The sequence below is a fragment of the Rhinopithecus roxellana genome, chromosome 13 (assembly GCF_007565055.1).
Source record: "Rhinopithecus roxellana isolate Shanxi Qingling chromosome 13, ASM756505v1, whole genome shotgun sequence".
Taxonomy (NCBI): domain Eukaryota; kingdom Metazoa; phylum Chordata; class Mammalia; order Primates; family Cercopithecidae; genus Rhinopithecus; species Rhinopithecus roxellana.
In genome coordinates this window covers 58,669,816-58,694,301 of record NC_044561.1, presented here as the reverse complement: position 1 = coordinate 58,694,301, position 24,486 = coordinate 58,669,816, and the positions used below count along the sequence as shown (strand labels likewise).

Genomic DNA, 24,486 nt, shown 5'->3' with positions numbered 1-24,486 from the left:
CTGTGCTTGGAAACTTGGGGAGTTACCACGTCTGGCTAAAGTGGTATTGTCTTAAGGAAAACCTATGAATTTGCCTGTGGCGGCTTGGTGCTTGGTGGTCAGTTGTCTGAGGAAAGTGGAAGAGAGAGGCTGGGGTACACCTTTCAACATGAATGGAACTGACCACTGGAGGGAAAGAACAAGGAACAAAGACCATCCCGCCCATCGCCCACCTGGGGGGAAGTGAGGGGAGATGGGCAGGGTGACAACGTGGCCAATATCTAAAGTGTGAAGAGGGGCTCTTACCAAGTGCCCACCCCTTCCCAAGCAGAAGGCAATCAACATCAGCATCTGTGGCGGGTCTTCCTACTGGGCAGAGGCAGGGGAATCCTGGTATGAGTTCCGGAGTACATATATGTGACTTGGGCACGTTTGGGGCTTAAAGGTAGGAAGGGATTAAGGGGGGATATTTGAAAATCCCGGTGGGGGTGGGAGGTACCCGGAGAGAGGGTAAAAACAGGAACAGTCTTGAGCACCTGCCTGTACCGGGAGCTCTGTGTATGCCATCTCATTTCCGTCTCCACCAGCCAGGCGGGCCTTGGCGGCAGGAGGCACAGGCTTTAGGAGCAGAGGCCCTGCAGCTTGCCAAGCACGCACGGCCCTAGGGCGCCCGGCTGAGACGGCACCTGGGCACCCGCGGCCGCTGCAGCCCGCTCCGGTCAGCTACACCCCAGTCAGGAGCCTTTCCAGCGGGTCGGAGGAGAACGGAAGTTTGGGGTGACTCGCGCGATTCGCCTGGCTGCATTTTACATTTCCTTCTCCAGCAGCTGGGGTCACGAATGCTGCTCTCGCCGGCTGTGTTGGAACGTGGACACGTGCGCTTTGGTAATAGGGCAGCCTCCCCCGCGGGCACAGTCCCCGCTGCGAGCGCCCCCGGCTGCGGAGGCGGGACCGAGGACCCGGAGATTTGAGCCGCGGGTGGGCGGGGAGGGGCCTTTGTGACCTGCCCGCCCCTCCCCGGCACTGAGATGCCGGGGGGCAGCTGCCGGCCCGGCGCGCCTGTCCCCGTCGTCCCCCCCTCCCGGTGTGTCACAACTGCGGAGGCGGCCGTATCTGGAGCAGTCGGGGCGGGCAGGCCCAGCTGGGAGGTGCGCAGGCGAGGACAGCAGCAGCGATGGTGAGGCTTCCCGGGGCAGGGAGGGCTGCGGGCGCGCGGCAGGCGCAGGACGGAGGGTCGCGTCTGCGGGGAGGTGCACGGACCCGTCCACCTGGAGCTGCAGAGCTCAAGGCCTTCTGGGGGTGGGAGTTCAGGGTCGAGGAGTCCGCATCCTTGGGCGGGAACACCTGGTGCCCTTTATTCTACGGGGTAAAAAGAGACCAGGGGTCGGTTGTTCCTTGAAGGGACCTAATGCGAGCTTTGCGCGCAGACGAGGTGGAGGGAGACCCTGGGGAACCCGACGGAGAAGCAGGCGAGATTCTGGGGTCCCCGGGTGGGCAGCCTGTGGACAGAGTGCAGAGAAGGGCGAGTCCGGGGATTCTGGATGGGTGGTCTGGGCCGGGGCGGCTATGGGACCAGATGCAGTCACGTCTCCAAACCCAGCCTAATTGACAGGGCCTGGAATGTGACAGGGGACTTAGGGCGCCGCGATCCCCCCACGCGTGGAGGTCGTTCTTGCACCCCCTCGCCAGCGGCTTGGGTTTGCTGCACGCACAGCCCCAGCGCGGCGAGGTCCTCCGGGCGCACTCAGCTCCCGGGTCTTTCCAGCGGTGAGAGTCGAAGGACTCTGGGACTCAGAAGTCTCTGCTTCCAAAGGCCAGAGGACCTTGGACCTGTTTCCTACCCTGGCTTAGGGGGCTCGCGGCTGCTGCCTTCCCTGCCCCCGCCCCTTCTCCATTTGCAGACGCGGATCTTACCGAGGGGCGGCTCCAAACACGCAGTTCCTCTCTCTAGGGTCTCCCTCGCCGCCCCCCAGTGCCCCTGGTGGCTAACATTTGCCCCCAATCCACTTTCCCAAAGCCCGAAATCCCAGGAATCCCTGCCGGACCCCTGATCTTTCAGCAGTAGGGAGATGGGCTGGAATGGTTGGGGGCAGAGGGAGGGCAGAATAAGCCTATGTCATGGCCAAGGTCAGGTTCCCTGGGCAGGCTTGCTCCAGGTGTCAGTGACCCAGAATGCAGGCGAGAACCCCCTCCGCCCCGCCCTGTTACGTTTGGACAGTGCCCAGGGCCTCCTGGCTCCCCGGAGCTCTACTCTTCCAGCTTCAGTTTCGTCAGCACCCTCCCTCCTCGCCGGCTCCCCGACACTCCTGGGAGCTGAAAGAATTTGGGAATATTAGGGAGGGTGGCCACAGGAAACTACTTCTGCCTGAAGCCCCTGGTATGGGGCCACAGAAGGGGCCCAAAGCTGCGAGTTCAGAATTTTGACTCTTGGCTCTGCAGCTAACTGTGTGACTTCAAGAAAGTCACTTAACCTCTCTGGATGGCTTTGTTTTACCTCCAAAATGAAGAGGGTTATAATTCACATTTCCAAGGCTCCACATGAATTTTATTATTTTTAAACTTTTTATGGTAGGGAATTTCAAACATATGCAAACGGAAAGCAAATGGTATAATGAGCCATTATACACATCATTTAACTTCAGTAATTACCAACTTCTGACCTGTCTCACTTCATTTATTCCCTCCCTCCGTAATTTTGAAGCAAATGCTAGGCTGCATACTTTAGAATTGATATTTAATATTTATAATATCTAGCAGGTAGCTAGTGCTTTAGGATTTTCCAAGTGCTTCCCTTGAATGCTTTAATTTGGATCTGAATGCCACTGTGGTACATAGTGGAGCCCAGAGGATGTTTACAGGAGCATGGAGGATCTTAACCCAGCCCTGTGCACAAGCTTCAATGTGTGATCCACAGACGAGTTTCTGACAATGCCTGGTAAATCAACAATTCAAACAGCAAAATCTTATTTTGAATGTGCTTAAGAATTTAGGTGTTTAGAAAACCTAAGGTTAAATATTTTGAAATGGGAATACCTTTCATTTATTTTGAAACACTCAATTTTGTATAGTAGGTTCTATCTAGAACATTTAACTTGTGTGCGTTGCAGTGTCTTGATGGCAAATATTTTTTGTTGAACATTTTATACTCACAGAAACTTTTAAATTATCATTTGGCTCATTTGTAAAAAGCTAAAATGACACATCTATAAACCCAGACCCCTAGAATCCCACCCTTACAAAAATGACTTTATTAATCCAAGGATTAAGTTTCAGGCTGCTGTCCTGTCCCCTCCACTTCCCTCCCTGGAGGCGGTTTGGGGGAGGTGACCTTGGTGTTAAGGAGAATTGGATTTGGCATTTCTGTAGGTTCTGAGTAAGAAAAGTGTAACTAATCCTTATGTATATTTTTAAATGCATTTCTCTAGCTACTAGGCAGATGAGCATTTTTCCTCTGTGAACTTCCCCCCAACCCCTTCTCACCAGCTACCCACTACATGGTACCACGAATACCCTTTAGCATTTCTGTCCTGGAGCCTAAAGTTACACAGCTGGTAAGAAGCTGAGTAGGGGCTGGAATTTACATCCGCTGGGCACCAGAGCCTCTGTTTTGAGCCACCGGCCCATGCTGGGACCAGCAGGCTACTCCCACAGCAGACCATTCCCGTCCGCTCCCAGTGTCCTTCTAGCACGCACCTCTCTGGGAACTCAGACTATGACACCTTTTTTGGGAAGCGGTAGGAGAATCCTGGCCAGGTGCCCTAAGCCAAGCGCATGCCAATGATACCAGGGCACAAAGTTTCTGTGGTTTATAGAGAGGTGGGAACATCTGCAACACGGCTTCCTTAAGTGCATTCCTTTAGAACTTGGGAGCACGAAGGAGCAGTTAGAGGGTTCTGGGGGCCAAATGGACATCCTTCTGCCCATCACCCCATGTAGGCAGGCATGGCTGAGCTCTATGGAGTTGATAGGTGTATTCTGACCTCAGAGCACGGTGTGGGCTCCCAGGCGCTGCAGGTCATGGCTGCCTCCTCCTCCCCTCCCATCACGAAGGGCAGGTTTCCCCAGAGGCACTGGGCACATGCCTCCGAGTGAGGGGCCTTGGCTCACAGGGCAGTGGCTGGGGCAGAGCTGCTGGGTTGGTAAGTCCAGTGGGAGCCCCCAACCTCGGGCCAGACCCATGCAGAGCTTGGGGTGGGGGTTAATGCTATTGTTGAGTGCTTTCTGATGAGGCTCCTGAGTGACCTTCAAAGGGAGATTAAAAGTTAAAAATAATTTTGAAGGGGGAAATAGCTGGTGGATACAGGGCCGGTCATGATGGGGGTGGGCGGGAGGATGTGGCACTCTCCGGGGGAGGAAGCAGACCAAATGCTCCTTTTCCCTTGGGCCACAAGGGACGGACAGCACTATCTGTGGCCTTTGTGGTTGGCATTTCCCCTGCAGTGTCTTCCTGTTAGGAGTTCTCTCAGATAATAAGCTGCAGAAGAGAGCAGGAGATGGAGCAGGCACTGTGTGCTTCGGATTGAAACTCCTAAGTGTCTCCTGCATCTGCCCCAGTGCCAGCCAGAGCCCAAGGGCCTTTGACATCCTCCAGCCTCTTATGCTGGGAGTCTCCTTAGCAGATGGCCTCATGGCCAGAGCTGACCTCCTGTGAGCCCTGTTGCTGCCCCAACTGCAGTGCTATCATCTGAGCCCCTGTCGCGAGCCACCTTCACTCACTAAAGTGAATTTAGGCCGACTCTGTATTTGCTGTGTCTGGCTTGCTATCTATTCTTTGTTATGAGTGATTTCAATTATGCTCTATGATGGAAGAGTTCTGAGCAGAGAGAATTCAGCAGCCCTTCAGGGGCCACATCTGTCCTTACTTTAATTACCCCTCTGTGACACTGTGGGCCGGCTTTTCACTTGCCATCCCTGACCTAGCTCCTAAAATATATGTGATCTATTTTCCCAGCCTGACAAGTAGAGAGAATTTGGTGTAATCACGTGCTTCCTGAGAGCAACTGGGGCATGAGAGCACAGGTGGTCAGGGAGTGGGGGCGGTCCCCGGCTTTCACAGGGCCCACACTATGGCCTAGGTCGGCCCTCTCCCAGATGATATGCCACTTTTACTGTCTTGTGATACTTGGAAATAGTATCACAAGACAGCCTTTTTAAGGCTTCAAAGTCTCCCTCTGCCAAGGATGGTGATTAGCTTATCTTAGTCCTCTGAGAACAAAGCAAAAGGAAATGACTATTATTAAAATAGAATAGAAGATTGATGTAAAAAAGGGCTTCTTGCAGCAAAATTATAAACGGCCTGCAAATTTCTAGAATTTCTTTTATTGATGCTCTGCAAAACATAGGCACTGGGCGCATGCTTCCCAGCGACGGGCCTTGGCTCACGGGGCAGTGGTTCCCCAGGCGGAGTGGTCACAGGTGGCCCAGATGTCTCACTGGCCCTGCCTTTCCTCAGCCTGCGCTCCAGACAGACTGGGCAGTGTGCGGGAACCACCCTGCATTTTCCTGCCTCTTGCTCACACTGCTTCTGCACCCACCTGGACTGTCCCAGATCATCTTGGTTGTCTGCCTTCTTCAGGGTCCCTGTAAATATTTCTCCTTTAGGAAACCAAGCTAGAAGATGTCTCCTTCTCCTTGGAACTCCCTCCGCACTTGACCTGTATGCTTCTTAGGCACTGGCCACTGTCCTTGTTGCATGGACTGCAGCCCCTCAGGGAATGTTTTCATTCCAGTCCTCCCTGTGTTAACTGGGCACCTGCTACATTCAAGCACTGGACTCGGTACTGGGGAGTCCACGAGTGAAAGATTCCTTGCCCTCACGCAGCTTACGTTCTCTACTAGAAAGGTTGGAAAATGAACAGGCAGCTATAATACAGTGTGATGATTACAATGACAGGAATGAAGGGGATGGGGGAGCACATGACAGGGCCCTATGCTGTCTTGGGGTTTTGCAGACTTCCCTTAGGAAGTGACATTTAACTGGAGACCTGAAGGATGATTGAGAGCCCAGTACCTCACAATGCTGTCTCAAATGCAACCACACAAAAAGATTTGCTGTAGAAACGAGTAGCTGCCTTTTGTTGCTCTCCCAGCATGAGGTCTGTGTGAGAAGTGGCATGCTTTTCATGAGGAAGGGACCTCCTTAGTCTCTCCACCTCCCTCCTCTTCACCCCCTAGAAGAAGCTGGGTGGAGAGGCTTCTGCAGCAAACAGGGGACCTCCTCCCCTCACAGGGCCCAAGGAGGACAGAACTTGTCTGAGCTCTACAAGCCCAGACTGAAAATAGAACTGAGAGAGAGAAGCAGTGTGAGTGACAGGCATGTGCTCTGATTGGCTAGACAGGGGAATCTGAAATATGAGTTTGGAGCGAGCGCATGACTTAAGTATCCTCTGCTGGGTCAGCTTGCCCCTTGCCCCCAACCCCAGCTGCACACATGGACACCGAGAAGCAGACGCCTGGTTCTGTCAGACAAGGATGACGCATTTTCAAAGAGGCCGCCCCATGAGCCATTCTCCATTTCGCTCTGCATGAGAGACATTTCCTGTTTGGAGTTCTGCTATCCGAACTTGGTCTTGCATTGATGTAGATGCGGGCACACCTCAGGGCCCTGGGAGTTCAGAGCTGCAAGTGAGGCAGGAGGCTGTGTGATCTAAAGGAAAGAAGTCAGGCCCGGGTCAGAAACCCTGCATTCTGATCTGGGCTCTTTTGCTGCTGCAGAGCTGTGACATGTTGAATTTGTCCCTTTTCCTCTCTGAGCTCAACGGTTTCATCTGTAAAATAATGGAGAGGGAATCATATTAGGTGGTCCATGAGGCTGGCCCAGCTCTGGTATCCTAAATGTTCAGATCCGATACAACATCCCTGGTTATGATAAATGGATACCCTTTCTTGGACATGAGGATGCCTCCCACGGGCATCAGCACTGGGTCTGCTCTGTGGAACTTCCAGGCCAAAGGCTGGGTAGGATGATGAGACAGCATGGCTGCAGGAGTCGAGCTCAGTGCCTGAGCTGGGAGCTCGATGCTGGAGCTGTGGGCTGCTCCTCGTCCCTGCTAGGAGCAGGTGCAAGAGGCCTGCAGAGTGCTAGGGCTGGGCATGGACCTCACGGTGCCATGAAGCCTCATGCAACTTTGAATTTCACTTGTGATTTCTTCCTGGAACTTCAAAGCCTTGACACAGTAGGCACGTAGTCAATATTATTTGAGTAAGTGACTGTGTGCAATGACCCAGGGTAAGGGGGTTCTGGAGAGGGCAGTCCCTGCTCCTATTTTTTCTCTGTCTCCTTTGTTATGATGATTTTTGCTTTTTACTATGAAAAATTTCAAACTTTGAGAAAAGTAGAGTAATGTGCCACCCATATACCTATTGTCTGGATTTAAGAAGAATGATTTTTCCATCTGTTATCTGCTGTGTTTGGGAAGGATTTTAAAGTACAGACATCAGGACATTTTACCCCTAAATGCTTCGGATGCAACTCTAAACAATAAGGATGTTTTCATACTTAACCACAATTGTATGAATACGCTGAACAAAGCAAATCAATTTATTTGTCCACCAAATATTTTGATTTGTTCAAACGAGAATTCAGTCAGAGTCTCCATGACGCGTGTGGTGGTGCTTTAGTTCCTTTGATACGGAACAGCCCCTCCCAGCTCTTCATTTCTCATGAGTTGAAAAGGCTGGGCCGGGCACAGTGGCTCACGCCTGTAATCCCAGCACTCTGGGAGGCCGAGGCGGGCAGATCACGAGGTCAGGGGATTGAGACCATCCTGGCTAACATGGTGAAACCCCGTCTCTACTAAAAATACAAAAAATTAGCTGGGCATGGTGGCAGGTGCCTGTAGTCCCAGCTACTTGGGAGGCTGAGGCAGGAGAATGCCATGAACCTGGCAGGCGGAGCTTGCAGTGAGCCAAGATCATGCCACTGCACTCCAGCCTGGGCGACAGAGCAAGACTCCATCTCAAAAAAAAAAAAAAAAAGGCCTGGACCAGCTGCCCTGTAGGACGTTCCACCTTCTGGACTGATTTTGTTTTCTCTGATGTCACTGAACTTAACCCTCTGATCCCTATGTTGCCTGTGAAGTGGAAGGTGAATCTACCAGGCTCAGTGATGAAGGCTGAGTGTTTTTGAGAAGTCCTCACAGGTAGTGCGTGTCATACTGAGTCCCATCAGGAGGTCCTCAATGTCGGGGTGGCCCACGATTAGCGATGCTGAGGTTGATCGCAGTGTTAGGCTGGAGACCCTGGGACTTACTTTCCCCCTTGTGACTGTAACGGTGATTCTTTGGCTCTAGGCGAAGATTCAGTTCCCGTCAGTCTTTCACCTAATGATGTTGGCATTCTTGTCCAAATCAATCACGTAATTAGAAGATGGAATAGGGCAATATTGCATAATCTATTATTTGGTCCACATTGCTTAGCAGACATTCTTCGATTAAAGGAAAAAAGCCTTCTCCGCCGGGCGCGGTGGCTCAAGCCTGTAATCCCAGCACTTTGGGAGGCTGAGACAGGAGGATCACGAGGTCAGGAGATCGAAACCATCCTGGCTAACATGGTGAAACCCCGTCTCTACTAAAAAATATGAAAAACTACCCGGGAGAAGTGGTGGGCGCCTGTAGTCCCAGCCACTCGGGAGGCTGAGGCAGGAGAATGGCGTGAACCCGGGGCGCGCGGAGCTTGCAGTGAGCTGAGATCCGGCCACTGCACTCCAGCCTGGGCGACAGACCGAGACTCCATCTCAAAAAAAAAAAAAAAAAGAAAAGAAAAAGAAAAAGAGCCTTCTCTATCCTGGCTAACACAGTGAAACCTCATCTCTACTAAAAATACAAAAAATTAGCTGGGCGTGGTGGCAGGTGCCTGTAGTCCCAGCTACTCGGGAGGCTGAGGCAGGAGAATGGTGTGAACCCGGTAGTGGGAGCTTGCAGTGAGCCAAGATTGCATCACTGCACTCCAGCCTGGGCGACAGAGCGAGACTCCGTCTCCAAAGGAAAAAAAAAGAAAAAGAAAAGAAAAAGAGCCTTCCCTAACTAATGGGGCTGTCTGGATAGGGACAAATGAGTTTTTCTCTGGGGGTTTTCTTTGAGGACTTGCAGATTTTCATCTGTGCATCCTGCTTCACTCAAATGCTGCCATCACTCCTTGTGAGGCTCAGGTTGTCTGTCTCAGGCAACAGGAGCCTCTTCAGGTGCTCTGGCAGCGCCAGGGTTAGCCTCCGTGCCTCCAGGCGCTATGCAACATTCCAGGCTCATCTAGCACACTCCCCACCCCGGACCTGGACACGTCCCCTCTCTCCAAGGAGCCTGGTTCCTGTTAGCAGGGACCTTCCTTCTCTCTTGATTGCTGTAGCTGCTTTTCGCTTTTGGGAGCACCTATGAATCTGTCAGTCATTTCTGAGTCTATTTTATGCCTCCTATTATTCTTATGAGCGAGTTCAATAGGGAAAATAGCTCTTTCTAAGGTGTGTGTGTCTGTGTGTGTGTGTGCATGACGGGGGCAGGGGAGAGAGAAAGAGACAGACATTTTGTAAAGACTGGCATATGTATTAGTGTGAGATTAAAGAGGGCATTAAAAGAGGCTAAAAATGTTGTCATGCTAGTGGTTTTCAGTTCCCCAGATCCTTGACTCTTCCTCCCATGATCTTTGATTTTCCTAAAATATCCCTGCATCCTCCCTGGAAAGCCCCAGAATGTTCCAGAAGTGAGAGCAGGCTGGGGGCCGGGCAGCACCGTAGGCAGGACTAGAGGGTGGTCGGGATGTGGTGGTGGTGAGGGGGCGACAGACCCAGAATGCTGAGGTTAGGACCACAGAGGATACTGTCACTTAGAAGGATAATATATAGGACCAGGCCCCCCTCGGGCCTCTCCAGTGTCCCCTCAGCTTCCACACCTCCCTGGGAAGCCACAGCCACGTGCTGAATGTGACGCCGTGGTCCGGGTGGATAACTCGCTGGTTGTTGGTGGCTTCTGGATGCAGACGCTGCTTTCCTTAGGCCTGAATTGAACCCTCAGATGGAGGCAGAGAATAGACCCCACAATAAAGGAGAGAGGAGCAGGGACCTGAGAGCTCTTTCTATGTGTGCTGCTTCCGGGTGGAGAAAAATGCTACCAGGTAGTACCGTAATGAAAATGATAATGGCAAGACAGCATTGACAACTCTGGCTAACTTATACTTTTCAGATGAGGAGAGGTTCAGTAACTCAGCCCAGGCCATATAGCACAGAAAGTAAACTGAGAAGGCCAGATGTGAACCTGGGGTGTGGGCAGCTCTGTGGGTAAAGCCTCTCCCTAGCCACCAGGCTTATGGAGATCCAGCGGGTTGTGTCCACCGTCGGACTTCCCCCCGTGTCGGGCTGCCCCGTGCTCATTCCCGTGCTCATCCTCCCTCAAGGCAAGGACCAGGTGTCGCTCAGCTCCAGCGCAGAGACAGGATTAGGGTGGGGGCACCGTTGTAAAATTGAACTAGGGGGCAATGGTCCTGACACTCTGACCCCTCAAGATGCTACTCAAGGCAGCTGCCCTGCTCTCCATGCCCAGAAATTCTTCCACGTCCCCAGGAGCCCCACACTTTGACGTGGACTCTACTGGCTTCTGTGCTCAGCTGTGCCCTCTGGAGGCTCTGACCCTGGCTTGGGTTACCTGGAGCTGGAAAATGCCAGGGCAGGTCATAGATAAAAATAGAAACCCATAGACCTGGCACATGCTTCCTGTTGGGCTCAGGCAGCTGCCCCAGGCACAGTGCCACCTTGTGTGGGCCACTGCTTCCCCAGGGCAAGGTGTGGGTGGGACGATGAGTCTGTCATCCCTACGCGTGCATGCACGCACACACACACACTCTCCCCACCCCTGTTTTTCTTTAATAATTTCAACTTTTATTTTAGATTCAGAGAGTACATGTGCAGATTTGTTACATTGGTATATATCGTGATGCCAAGGTTTGGGGTACAGTTAATCCCATCATCCAGGTAGTGAGAATAGTACCCAATAGTTAGTTTTCCAATCCTTGCCCCCTCCTTCCCTCCCCGCTCTAGTAGTCCCCAATGTCTACTGTTGCTGTTTTTCTGTCCATGAGTACCCCATGTTTAGCTCCCACTTATAAGAACATGTGGTATTTGTTTTTCTATTCCTGCATTAATTTGCATAGGATAATAACCTCCAGCTGCATCCATGTTGCTGCAAAGGATATGATTTCATTCTTTTTTGGGGGCTGTGTAGTATTCCATGGTGTATATGTACCACATTTTCTGTATCCAGCCCACTGTTGCTGGGCACCTGGTTGGTTCTGTGTCTTTGCTGTTGTGAAGAGTGCTGTGATGAACGTGTGAGTGCACGTGTCTTTTTGGTAGGACGATTTTCTTTTGGATGTATACCCAGTAACAGGATTGCTGAGTGAAATGGTAGTTCTAAGTTCCTTGAGAAATCTCCAAACTGTTTTCCACGGTGGCTGAACCAATTTACATTCCCGTCAGCGCACTCACCATCTTAAGCTGTTAGTACGAATACCAATCAGGCAATTGTGGCTTCACATCAGAGCAAGGCAGAGCTAAGGACACTCCGGGGTCAGCTTTACTTGACACTTGGCCTGGCATAGGTAAGGGGCAGGCTATGGGGCCGCAAAGATTTTCCAATTGTTCGGCATGCAGGAGGGGCCTAATTTATACCCTCCCAATCCTCTCTTGGGATAACAAATAATCCTTTATGTCTACACTGGTAACCATGATACTACTGACAGCCATGGCATATACTTCCAAAGCATGTTCCTTTCATGAGTGCTCATTCGCTCTGTGATACCCTGAGACTGTGTGTGTGCGTGTGTGTGCGCATGTGTGCGCAATGCTCAGAAAGTCAGGGTCAGGAGTGCCTGTGAATGCTGCCTTGCGTGGGAGTAGGTTGAAGGAGAGTTTCTGCCATGATCGCCAGTTCTTCCTTGGGCCTTCTTCACCAGTGCAGGAGTCTTGTGGTTTGGAATTAGCCCCTTGCTTCATCTTTGCAACCGCCCTCTTTTTTTCTTTCCTGGTGTAAAAGGTTAACCCTGGGAGGCAACCTTTAGAGCAAAGCACAAAACAGCTGTGTCTTCTTTGGATCTAAGTCCTGGTCCAGCTGCTATAGAGCTGGGGCACCTGCAGCCTCAACGCCAGCTGGCAATGTGGGGCTGGGGCCTGGCTGGCCTGCAAGGTGAATGTTGTGGGGGTGTAGGGCAAAGGCATGCTGGGGGCCTGGACTCTCTGACCTCGATGCTTCCCTCTTCCCACAGCGGGAATGCATATCAGTCCACGTGGGCCAAGCAGGAGTTCAGATTGGCAATGCCTGCTGGGAGCTCTTCTGCCTGGAGCATGGCATCCAGGCAGATGGCACTTTTGATGCTCAAGCCAGCAAGATCAATGATGATGACTCCTTCACCACCTTTTTCAGCGAGACTGGCAATGGGAAGCACGTGCCCCGGGCCGTCATGATAGATCTGGAGCCTACCGTAGTGGGTGAGTGGGGGCGGAGATCCTCTCCACAGAGAACATCGTGAAACCACAGAGGCATTGGCCCACAGTAGCTAAGGAAGGAGCATCTCTAGCTGGAAGGTGGGGATGGTGCAACCGGAGCCTCCCACCCCACGTAACATTTGTTAGTTCCTTGGGGTCCCCACAGTCTCGGAGAATCTCATAACAGTGATCAAGACTGTATGCCGAACAAAATGCCTCCCACTCAAACCCCTGAGACCTGCAGCACCATGCCAAAATGGTCACATCGCTACTAAATACTAAGGATAAGAAAACCCAAATAATTGTAGGAATTATAAGACACCCCTAAGTGACCAGTTTCCCTAAGTATAGGTTTCTGAGTCTGCCCTCGGGGTGGGTATAACTTCAGAGCATCTTACACACAAAGGGGCCTATCACGGCAAGCACATTCCTTCACAGCCAGGGGCTGCTGGAGTTCTGGAATGAGGTTCCTTCAGGTTTAGGAAACATAGAGGAATTCTGCCTCGTGTCTGGGCAGATCTCCCCCTCCCACACTATCCCCCAGTAGTGCCACTTCCCCCGTTTCTGACCCCTGGGTCAACTCTCAGTTGAACATCAGGATTTCCCCAGCTTCAAGCCTCGCTCATCAAGCAAGACATGGACAGTTTCCCAAAGAGGACTGGGCGTGAACTATAGTGCCTGAACACCAATGTCTAGGGGCAACAGAGGTCAGATGCTCCACCCCCTGGATGGTCTGCACCAATGCACAAAGTGCAGGTTACCTCCCAGGCCACTGCACAGATGACTTTTCTGCACGCAGTAGAGGAACCCCAAAGAGAAGAGGCAACATAGTTGGGGCCTGATGTGTCTTGATCTGCTTGTGTGGACACTTGGAAGTGAGCAGAGACCCCTTAAAGACCTCTCTAGGGCTCTTGCTCCTCTAGGACCTGGAACATAGCTTTGCTTCACATTATTCTAAAATATGTGTAATACCTGGCATGTATTATTGCCACCACGAGGTGGAGTTGAGGGGTGGGACAACTCTTGGGAGGGTCTAGGTTCTGGGCAGATCATCCTGAATCTTTCTCCATGTCCCTAGAGCATGTTAATGCAAATGGACTTAAGTTAAACTGTTGGTACACCTTGCAGCATGAAAGGAAAAACGAAAGGGAAACCTTGAGGGTCAAGGTGGAAGGGAGGAGAGGCAGCTGGCATTGGTGTTTGATGCGCTTTGGCTTTTGTTTTTTGGTATTTTGGTTTTTTTTTTTTTTTTTTTTTTTTTTGAGACGGAGTCTTGCTCTATCGCCCAGGCTGGAGTGCAGTGGCGTGATCTCAGATCACTGCAAGCTCCGCCTCCCAGGTTCACACCATTCTCCTGCCTCAGCCTCCTGAGTAGCTGGGACTACAGGCGCCTGCCACCACGGCTGGCTAATTTTTTGTATTTTTAGTAGAGACGGGGTTTCACCATGTTAGCCAAGATGTTCTTGATCTCCTGACCTCGTGATCTGCCCCCTTTGGCCTCCCAAAATGCTGGGATTACAGGCGAGAGCCATGGCGCCCGGCCGGCCCAAGTTTTGTCATTGTGGGTTTTTTTTTTTTTTGGAGGTGGAGTCTTGCTCTGTCTTGTTGCCCAGGCTGGAGTGCAGTGCAAGATCTTGGATCACCTCAGCCTCTGCCTCCCAGGTTCAAGAGATTCTCCTGCCTCAGCCTCCCGAGTAGCTGGGACTACAGGCACACGCCGCAACAGCTGGTTAATTTTTTGTATTTTAGTAGAGATGGGGTTTCACCATCTTGCCCAGGCTGGTCTTGAACTCCTAAGCTCAGGCAATCCGCCCGCCTTGGCCTCCCAAAGTGTTAGGATTGCAGGCGTGAGCCACTGCGCCGGCGGTGTTGGATGAGCTTTGTAAAGCTCAGGCTTTTTAGGGTTCCAGCCAGCAGGGCAGCCTGCTTCTCACCACCCACATGAGCCACAGGCCTTGGCTCTGTTAGTCCCTGAGCTCCCCGGGAATTCTCTTAGCCTTTTGTGGATTCATTATGAGGTGGTCTGGCTTAAAACCTCCGTGGAGTTGTATAGGTAGGGGAGACCGGAAGGGGGTCCTGTGGTAGTGTGATAGGGAGGGAGGCTTCTCCCCTGGGCAGTAGGACCTAACGGTGTTCCTCTCTTGGAAGATGAGGTTCGGGCAGGAACCTACCGCCAGCTCTTCCATCCAGAGCAGCTCATCACAGGAAAGGAGGATGCAGCCAACAATTATGCCCGGGGCCACTACACGGTGGGCAAAGAGAGCATTGACCTGGTGCTGGACCGCATACGGAAGCTGGTAAGTGTCAGGAGGGCAGGGGATGGGTGGGCCAGGCTGGAGTGGACACGATTGGCCCCATGCCTCTTTGATCAGGCTGGGGAGAGGCATGTGACCCCCGGCTATACGATGGAGCTCCTAAGGTTTGGGAATTTCTGCTTAAATTCTGTAAGAAGCACACAAAGGGATGATGCCCTTTCCTCTGTGTTGGCATCATAGACTGTGTTCCAGGCTGAGGTCCTACTCATTGATACTCTCTGGTAGTATCTGGGGAAGGTTCCGGGTGTAAGGCAGGATGAGGTCTCTGCTGGTTGGAAACACAGGTCAACAAAGCATTTAACTTGGAAGAGGAGAGGAAGAGATTGCTGATCCATTTGGGCACTTACAAATGCCATTACAAATGTCAAGTACATTCCTTCATTTAATCCTTAATAATTATACTTAGGGCCGGGCGCAGTGGCTCAAGCCTGTAATCCCAGCACTTTGGGAGGCCGAGACGGTCGGATCACGAGGTCAGGAAATCGAGACCATCCTGGCTAACACGGTGAAACCCCGTCTCTACTTAAAAAAATACAAAAACTAGCCGGGCGAGGTGGCGGGCGCCTGTAGTCCCAGCCACTCGGGAGGCTGAGGCAGGAGAATGGCGTAAACCCGGGAGGCGGAGCTTGCAGTGAGCTGAGATCCGGCCACTGCACTCCAGCCTGGGCGACAGAGCGAGACTCCGTCTCAAAAAAAAAAAAAAAAAAAAAAAAAAAAAAAAATTATACTTAGGAGGTCTCCTTCCTGTACTTTACAGATGAAGAAAGTGAGGGCCGGGGTGGTTCAATATCTTAGCCTGGGTCACACAGCTAACAAGTGGCAGAGTTGGGGTTTGAACTCAGTTGGTTGGACTATAAAGCTCTGAGTTGTAGGTTGTGTCACTTTCTTTCTTTAAGCTTCCATTTGCTAATCTGTAAGTGGAAAAGCTTGGACCTGATCACATGTTCTTTACCTGGGAGCTAAGGGTGCCAAATTTTTGCATATGTTCACTTTTTCTGTTGAGAGGAGGGCTTGTCAGGGTCATTGGCCTCAAAGCTGTCTGTGGTTCAAATCACACCCAGTGGGAAAATCCTGTGATTCTGTGAATTCTCTGATAAGAGGTGACATCCTACAACGCATCAGGTCCTTGCTCAGCATGTTATGCTTTTTCATTTAATTGTCACTATAACCTTATGAGGATTTTCTATTGTCCCCATTTTCACTAAGAAGGAAGAGAAGTGGCCGGGCACAGTGGCGCATGCCTGTAATCCCAGCACTTTGGAAGAGTGAAGGGGGCGGATCACGAGGTCAAGAAATGGAGACCATCCTGGCCAACATGGTGAAACCCCGTCTCTACTAAAAATACAAAAAATTAGCTGGGCATGGTGGCGGGCGCCTGTAGTCCCAGCTACTCAGGAGGCTGAGGCAGGAGAATTGCTTGAACCCAGAAGGCAGAGGTTGCAGTGAACCAAGATTGCACCACTGCACTCCAGCCTGACGACAGAGCGAGACACTGTCTCAAAAAAAAAAAAAAAAAAAAAAAAAAAAAAAAACAAGGAAAGAAAAAGAAGGAACAGAAGTTTGGAGAGGTTCAGTAACTTGCTCAAGTTTTTACAACCAAGAAATGGCAAAGTTGATATTAGAACTCAGGCTTTCCGGCTCCATGTACCTTTCTGAAATTGGTGCCCTGAGTCACCTTCCAAGGTTGGGTTGAAGTGTGTAGGTAGCAGTTCCCACAAAATCAAATGACAAGAGCAGGGAAAGTGGGCAAGGAGTTGGGGCCCCCAAAGGGCAAAGTCACCATCCACTGTGGTTCTGAAACTCTCATTCCCTGTTCAACCAAGCTAGTGGGCTGAAACCTTCATGTACCTAGAGGCATGTGCCCCTGCAGCTTGCCATCCTATTAAAACAAAAATAGAGACAGAGTCTTGCTCTGTCATCCAGGCCAGAGTGCAGTGGTGTGATCATAGATTTCTGCAGCCGTGAGCTCCTCAAGCCGTGAGCTTGAGCCGGGGCTCAAGTGATCCCCCTACCTCAGCATCCCAAGTAACTGGGACTACAGGTGTGCGCCACCACACCCAGTTCATTTTTACAATTTTTTGTAGATGTGAGAACTTACTATGTTGCCCGGGCTGGTTGGGAACTCCTGGCCTCAATGGATTCTCCTGCCTCAGCTTCCCAAATTGCTGGGATGACAGGCATTGAGTCACTGTGCCTGGCCCCATCCCATATTTTAGCCACTCCTCCAAAGATTAATACAACTCCTTTTGTTTTCTTACTTCTTCATAGCTGTTTTGATTTCATCTACAAAACAATGTAGAGAAGTGCGGTGGGGCAGACAGAGTGGGTGGTCTGGCTTTTTTCACTGTGGGGTGTTCTCGGAAACTTGTCTTCATGATTTCTTCTCATGTCCTGCTCTCCTCAGACAGACGCTTGCTCTGGCCTGCAGGGCTTCCTGATTTTCCACAGTTTTGGTGGAGGCACTGGCTCCGGCTTCACTTCTCTGCTGATGGAACGCCTCTCCCTGGATTATGGCAAGAAATCCAAGCTGGAGTTTGCCATCTACCCAGCCCCCCAGGTCTCTACTGCAGTGGTGGAGCCCTACAACTCCATCCTGACCACCCACACCACACTGGAACATTCAGATTGTGCTTTCATGGTGGACAACGAAGCCATCTATGACATCTGCCGCAGGAACCTTGACATTGAGCGCCCTACCTATACCAACCTCAACCGCCTCATCAGTCAGATTGTGTCCTCAATCACTGCTTCTCTCCGCTTTGACGGGGCCCTCAATGTGGACCTCACTGAGTTCCAGACCAACCTGGTACCCTATCCCCGCATCCACTTCCCGCTGGTCACCTATGCGCCCATCATCTCCGCCGAGAAAGCCTATCACGAACAGCTCTCTGTGGCCGAGATCACCAGCTCCTGCTTTGAGCCCAACAGCCAGATGGTGAAGTGCGACCCGAGACATGGCAAGTACATGGCCTGCTGCATGCTCTACCGGGGCGACGTGGTGCCCAAGGATGTGAATGTCGCTATTGCTGCCATCAAGACCAAGAGGACCATCCAGTTTGTAGACTGGTGTCCCACAGGCTTCAAGGTGAGAGCTGATGACTTAGGAAGAGGGGAGAGGACCAGAGAAGCAGAGGGAGATTACCAAAGATACGCAATTCCATGGGTGCTTCAGGCTTTATGTGATGATAAGGGGAGGGGGACTTCAACCAAATGTAACATGAATGGAATTCGGCTTTGGTTGAGACACAAGTGCTGTTAAAGTTTTGTCTGTTTCGGCCATTTTAGAAAAGTTTGGTGCTATTTTAAATTGGTTAATTGGTTAATCACCTTTGGTTTTGTTTACTGAGCAACAAGTAATGATTTTGTATTGGCCAGAATCTACTGACCTGAAGTGCCATGCTTTTGGTGTTCATGATTTAGTTCAATTTGCCTAACGTTAGTTTTTTGTTTTTTGTTTTTTGAGACGGAGTCTCACTCTGTCGCCCAGGCTGGAGTGCAGTGGCACAGTCTCGGCTCATTGCAAGCTCCGCCTCCCAGGTTCACGCCATTCTCCTGCCTCAGCGTCCCGAGTAGCTGGGACTACAGGCGCCCACCACCATGCCCGGCTAATTTTTTGTATTTTTAGTAGAGACAGGGTTTCACCGTGTTAGCCAGGATGGTCTCGATCTCCTGACCTCATGATCCACCTGCCTCGGCCTCCCAAAGTGCTGGGATTACAGGCGTGAGCCACTGCTCCTGGCCTTTATTTATTTTTTTATTTTTTATTTTTATTTTTGTGAGTCTTGCTCTGTCACCCAGGCTGGAGTGCAGTGGCGGGATCTCGGCTCACTGCAAGCTCTGCCTCCTGGGTTCACGTCATTCTCCTGCCTCAGCCTCCTGAGTAGCTGGGACTACAGGCGCCAGCCACCACGCCTGGCTAATTTTTTGTATTTTTAGTAGAGACGGGGTTTCACCATATTAGCCAGGATGGTCTCCACCTCCTGACCTCGTGATCTGCTTGCCTTGGCCTCCCAAAGTGCTGGGATTACAGGCGTAAGCCACCGCTCCTGGCCTTTTTTTTTTTTTTTATGAGACGGAGTCTCTCTCTTTCACCCAGGCTGGAGTGCAGTGGCACTATCTCGGCTCATTGCAAGCTCTGCCTCCCGGGTTCACGTCATTCTCCTGCCTCAGCCTCCAAAGTAGCTGGGACCACAGGCGCCTGCCACTGTGCCCGGCTAATTTTTGTATTTTTAGTAGAGACGGGGTTTCACCGTGTTAGCCAGGATGGTCTTGATCTCCTGACCCTGTGATCCACCCATCTCAGCCTCCCACAATGCTGGGATTACAGGCGTGAGCCACTGCGCCCGGCCTCCAACCTAAAGTTAGTTTTCATGGGTACTTTACGCTTCCTTGTACAGCATGATTTTGTGGCCATTTTAATTTTAGAGTTAACCAAATTATTCCAGTTGCCAGAAGAGTATGATGCCTCCCTCTCAGAAAAAGATGTGTTCTCCCAATTTATTTTGAAAACTTAAATATCTATCCTGCACATCTTAATCAATTTGGAGTAATAAGATGCTTTTATAGTTATTCTATGATTGCTATTTTCCATTGCCATTAACCAGGAATCAGCAAAAACCAGCAAGCCGCGTGACTGGTGGTTGACCAAGTGCCCGCAGTCTGGAAAATGCCAGGCTCAGAGAGTCAGTGGGGAGATACGAAATAGCGAGGATAGGCCCTGGGGCCCCGGGACTAGGAATGCCGGATGGTAGGAGTCAACCCTCTGGGCTGGACAGGCAGGCATGCAGCCTGGCTGTGCATGTGAGCAGCTCAGCCACTCCACCCATGGTCTTTTGTCAGATTCTGCCATCATAACAGCTACCACATTACCTTTGACTAGTGTCCTCTAGTCGTGCTTTCTCTTTTTTTTTTTTTTTTTTTTTTTTGAGACGGAGTCTCACGCTGTCACCCAGGCTGGAGTGCTGGAGTGCAGTGGCGCGATATCCACTCACTGCAAGCTCCACCTCCCGGGATTCACGCCATTCTCCTGCCTCAGCCTCCCGAGTAGCTGGGACTACAGGCGCCCGCCACCGCGCCCGGCTAGTTTTTTGTATTTTTTTAGTAGAGACGGGGTTTCACCATGTTAGCCAGGATGGTCTCGATCTCCTGTCCTCGTGATCCACCCATCTCGGCCTCCCAAAGTGCTGGGATTACAGGCTTGAGCCACCGCGCCCGGCCGCTTTCTCTTTTTATTTTTATTTTTTTAAATTTTTTTTGCCTGAGATGGAGTCTTGCTCTGTTGCCTGGGCTGGAGTACAGTGGTGCGATCTCGGCTCACTAAAACCTTCGCCTCCTGGGTTCAAGTGATTCTCCTGCCTTTGCCTCCCAAGTAGCTGGGATTACTGGTGTGCACCACCACGCCTGGCTAATTTTTGTATTTTTAGTAGAGATGGGGTTTCACCATGTTGGCCAGGCTGGTCTCAAACTCCTGACCTCAGGTGATCCACCCACCTCGGCCTCCCAAAGCACTGGGATTACAGGCATGAGCCACCAAGCCCGGCCCCTAGTCATGCTTTCAATCATTCAGAGGTTTTACGGGTACCTATTATGTGTCGGGATTTGTTTCCGTTGCTGGAGGTGAAGAGATGAGCATGCCTCAGTTCTTTCTGGCAGGAGTTACAAGTGTGAGGCACCAGCTGCATGCTGGCCTCATGGCTGCCCTGTGTGAGTCTGAGGCTTTGACCTGGCTGTTCTGCTGAGTGAAGAGTGTGGCATTCCTTTTCACTGCTCTCCTCCTAGCTACATATATAATTTTGCTTCAACACTATGCTTATGTTTTTTTGTGGCAGTTCTAATCATCCTGGCAAACCTAGCCTTCCAAAACATGAAGTTCTTTTTTCTTTTTCAAATGGAAACAAACAAGCTAGTAGGAGAATGAATGGGAAAAAAAGAGAATGAATGAGAGAGACATGGCGGGTGATGGGGAAATTAACAAAAAGGAAATGCCCCCTCATTCTCTCCTTCAAGCAGAAGCTCTGGGGTTATGTCCTGAAGGATCATTATGGTAGCATTAGCATAAGCTAAGAAAAGTACGTTCCCTGGAGTGAATGCTGCTAAACTGCATCTTGCATTCTCTCCAACAGTGCTTGTCCCCACTTGACTCAGGTCAAGAGATGTTAGCACTTAGAGGAGGGCAAGCTGGCCCAGGCTCAAGGTTTATGGCAGTCGGTTCAGATCTAGCAACATATGTAATGTGGCCAAGTTAATATTCATTGCCTTTCCCTTCCCCACGTTGCCCCTCTCCAAGATGCCACCTGTGCCTGAGAGGAATGACGGCTGCTGTGGGCGCAGTGGCTGGCTGGCTACCCATGTTGCTGCACAGCTGGCTGCCATTCCCACCCCAGCCCCTCAGGAGGATGTGCATTTAAAGCTATGGATTTAAGAGACTGACAATTAAAATGTGGTGGTCTCAGTGGGAGAGGTGGCCAAGGACATCACTGTGGTTCTCAGTCCCCATAAGTAATGTCACGGTTTGCCACGTTAGACTTGTCCCAGTTTCCCATGGTTCCTGGGGTTGGCTTTGGTTTGGGACATGTGTTGGGAAGAAGAGAGATTTCCAGGATAGCTGCACCACCGTAAGACGGGCCTGGGCTGAGCCTGGGAGACCTGCTATGCTGCCAGAACTTGGCAAGACCTTCAACAACCTTCTTGGAGTCCCTGCTTTTCTTCTAAGAAGTCCCAATTTCCAAAAACATAGAGCCTGGTTAACACCAACACCAGTCCAGGGCCTTTCGGCTCTCTTTATTTACTGCTCTGGAATATCCCTGTGACCTCTTCCAACAGTTTTCACTCTTGGCAGGGAAACTTCCTTAAATTTACTTGCAACACAACTAAGAGGAACTTCAGATGACCACTTGGGAGAGAGTACACTTTTGAATAGCTTCGAATCTAGAATGCATTTCCCTCTTACACATACACATGTACCAGACACCTCCCCACCCGCTCCTAATGTCGCTCGTGACTCTCATTGGCTACTTGCTGAGCCCCCTATACCAGCCCTGTCCTCCTTCACTAGCCTTTGATTGCCCAGCCCTTCCCCACCTACTTTTTGTTTGTTTGTTTGTTTTTTAAGAGACAGGGTTGGCCAGGCGCAGTGGCTCATGCCTGTAATCCCAGCACTTTGGGAGGCTGAGACGGGTGGATCACGAGGTCAGGAGATCGAGACCATCCTGGATAACATGGTGAAACTCCATCTCTACTAAAAATACAAAAAATTAGCTGGGCGAGGTGGTGGGCGCCTGTAGTCCCAGCTACTCAGGAGGCTGAGGCAGGAGAATGGCGTGAACCTGGGAGGTGGAGCTTGCAGTGAGCTGAGATCCGGCCACTGCACTCCAGCCTGGCCAACAGGGCGAGACTCTGTCTCAAAAAAAAAAAAAAAAGAGAGACAGGGTCTCGCTCTGTCCCTGCTACTGGAGTGCAGTGGTACCACTGTAACCCACTGCAGCCTTGACCTCATGGGCTCAAGTGTTCCTCCCACCTCAGCCTCCCTGAGTAGCTGGGACTAGTAGGCGTGGCCACCGTGCCTGGCTAATTTTTTTTTTTTTTTGGTAGAGATGGGTTTGTGCTCTGTTGCCCTGCCTGCTTTCACTTTCTCTTCAGCTCCTCCCTCGCCACCTGCTGGCTTCCCGAGTCCCATCCCGCCTGTTGCATCCCACAGACCCACTCCCACGCCCATGACCATGACTTGTGGCCATGCCAGGTGACCAAGATGCCCCATCCTGAGTTGTCCTCTGGCTGACTTGGATCTTCTTCTGTGGCTCCTCCTCTTTCTCTGTCCCTCAGGTGGGCATCAACTACCAGCCCCCGACCGTGGTGCCCGGGGGAGACCTGGCCAAGGTGCAGCGGGCTGTCTGCATGCTCAGCAACACCACGGCCATTGCGGAGGCCTGGGCCCGCCTCGACCACAAGTTTGACCTCATGTACGCCAAGCGGGCCTTTGTGCATTGGTATGTCGGAGAGGGAATGGAAGAAGGAGAATTTTCTGAGGCCAGGGAAGACTTAGCTGCCCTGGAGAAGGATTATGAAGAAGTGGGGACTGATTCGTTTGAAGAAGAAAATGAAGGGGAGGAATTTTAAATATACACCTTTCCCTTGGCTGTGTCTCTTTATTTATGCTGCTCCACTCAAAGCACATGTTCAAGAGTAACAGAACACTCTCCCCACCCCAGCCTGATCCCTGCTTACCCAGGAGGAGAGTGCCTGGCCCCAGTACCCAGGGTGGCACGACTGGACCATAAGTGGACACTGAACTCCATCAGGCTCTCCCTGGGTAGGAGCAGCTTTGTATCACCAAAGAAAGTGAGGGCCACTCTCTCCGGGAGTGAGGCTGCAGCCCAGTTTCACATGCGAGGAGGCCTAATCAGGAGTTTCAATTCCAGATGGTGCTGGGTCCAGCCCTAAAACATGGCCTGCTGGCTGGGGAGTGGGAACACTCAGGGAAAGGGGAGATCTGGGCCTGGGAAGATTCCGGGGCAGGGGTGAGCAGAAGTTCACATGAGTGGGTCTATAGCCCGCTCCGGGTATCGTCTAGACTTAGCATGCATTCACTCCCCCATCACATATTCCAGTACACACCCTGTCCTAGGCAGTAAGAGCTGGAGAGTTGGTGATAAGCGAGACAGACACATTTCCTGCCCTCACACATCAGTAAGTGAATGAGATCATGTCAGCTGGTGTCAAGTGACAGAAAGTAAAAAGCAGTGGTGAGAGAGTGTCTGGGTGTGCTCCTGTGGACTGCGTGGTCAGAGACAGCCTCATGGAGGCCTGGGCCATGTGAGAGGATGCTGGGTGCAGGGAGAAGCAAGTGCAAAAACAGACTGGGAACAAGCTTGGAGCGTCTGCAGAGCCGAAGGAGATTGTTCCCTGGAGGATGGTGAGAGGGGAAGAGTCAGGGAGACAAGACTCAGGAGCCAGGCAGGGCCAGAGTGCATCCAGCATTATAGGCCGTGGACAGAAGTTTAGAATTTTTTCTAAGTGAAACAGAGGCATTTGGAAGGTTTCAAGCAGGATATCTATACCTTATTTCTATATTCATACTGACCTTATCTCCACTCTTCCTAACACTCTCAAAATGGATATTCTGCTCATTGTGTAGATGAACAGACTGGGATGTTTTAGGTGTTGGAGACAGTAGGAGGTACAGCTCAGATGCAGGGCCTGCCTTTCCTCCTGTCCACCCTACACTACACCATTACCTTTTTTTTTCTTTCTTTGAGATGGAGTCTCACTCTGTCACCCAGGCTAGAATGCAGTGGCGCAATCTCGGCTGTCTGCAAGCTCCGCCTCCTGGGTTCACGCCACTCTCCTGCCTCAGCCTCCTGAGTAGCTGGGGCTACAGGCGCCTGCCACCACACCCGGCTAATTTTTATATTTTTAGTAGAGGCGGGGTTTCAGCATGTTAGCCAGGATGGTCTGGATCTCCTGACCTCGTGATCGGCCTGCCTCAGCCTCCCAAAGTGCTGGGATTACAGGTGTGAGCCACCATGCCCAGCCTACCCTACACCATTTCTAACCCTGTGTGTTCGTGACAGGTTCCAGCTGCTGCCTGATGAAATGCTGGATGGAGAGAGGCACAGTCTGTATCATTTGCATAGGAGGGGATGGCTACCTGCTCCTCTTCCCTCAAGTGGGCAGCTCTGGCGGAATTTAAGGAGTAACCAAAAGGCTATGAACCAACTAGGAAGATAA

The 24,486-nt window shown here is 51.3% G+C and overlaps 1 protein-coding gene across 2 annotated transcripts; it reads left to right on the top strand.

The window, feature by feature from the left end:
• On the top strand, positions 1–22,893 carry TUBA8 (tubulin alpha 8). 2 transcript variants are annotated; one of them, XM_010381061.2, is made up of 5 exons: positions 1–1,156; positions 12,226–12,448; positions 14,594–14,742; positions 17,165–17,845; positions 22,582–22,893. In XM_010381061.2, exons 1-5 carry the CDS (start codon positions 1,154–1,156, stop codon positions 22,873–22,875), a joined length of 1,350 nt encoding a protein of 449 aa, XP_010379363.1. In that variant the 5' UTR covers positions 1–1,153; the 3' UTR covers positions 22,876–22,893. The 2 variants fall into 2 exon arrangements, with proteins under 2 accessions (XP_010379363.1, XP_030770172.1); XM_030914312.1 differs by lacking the exon at positions 12,226–12,448 and having other exon boundaries at positions 988–1,156.
• The last annotated feature ends 1,593 nt before the right edge of the window (positions 22,894–24,486 follow it).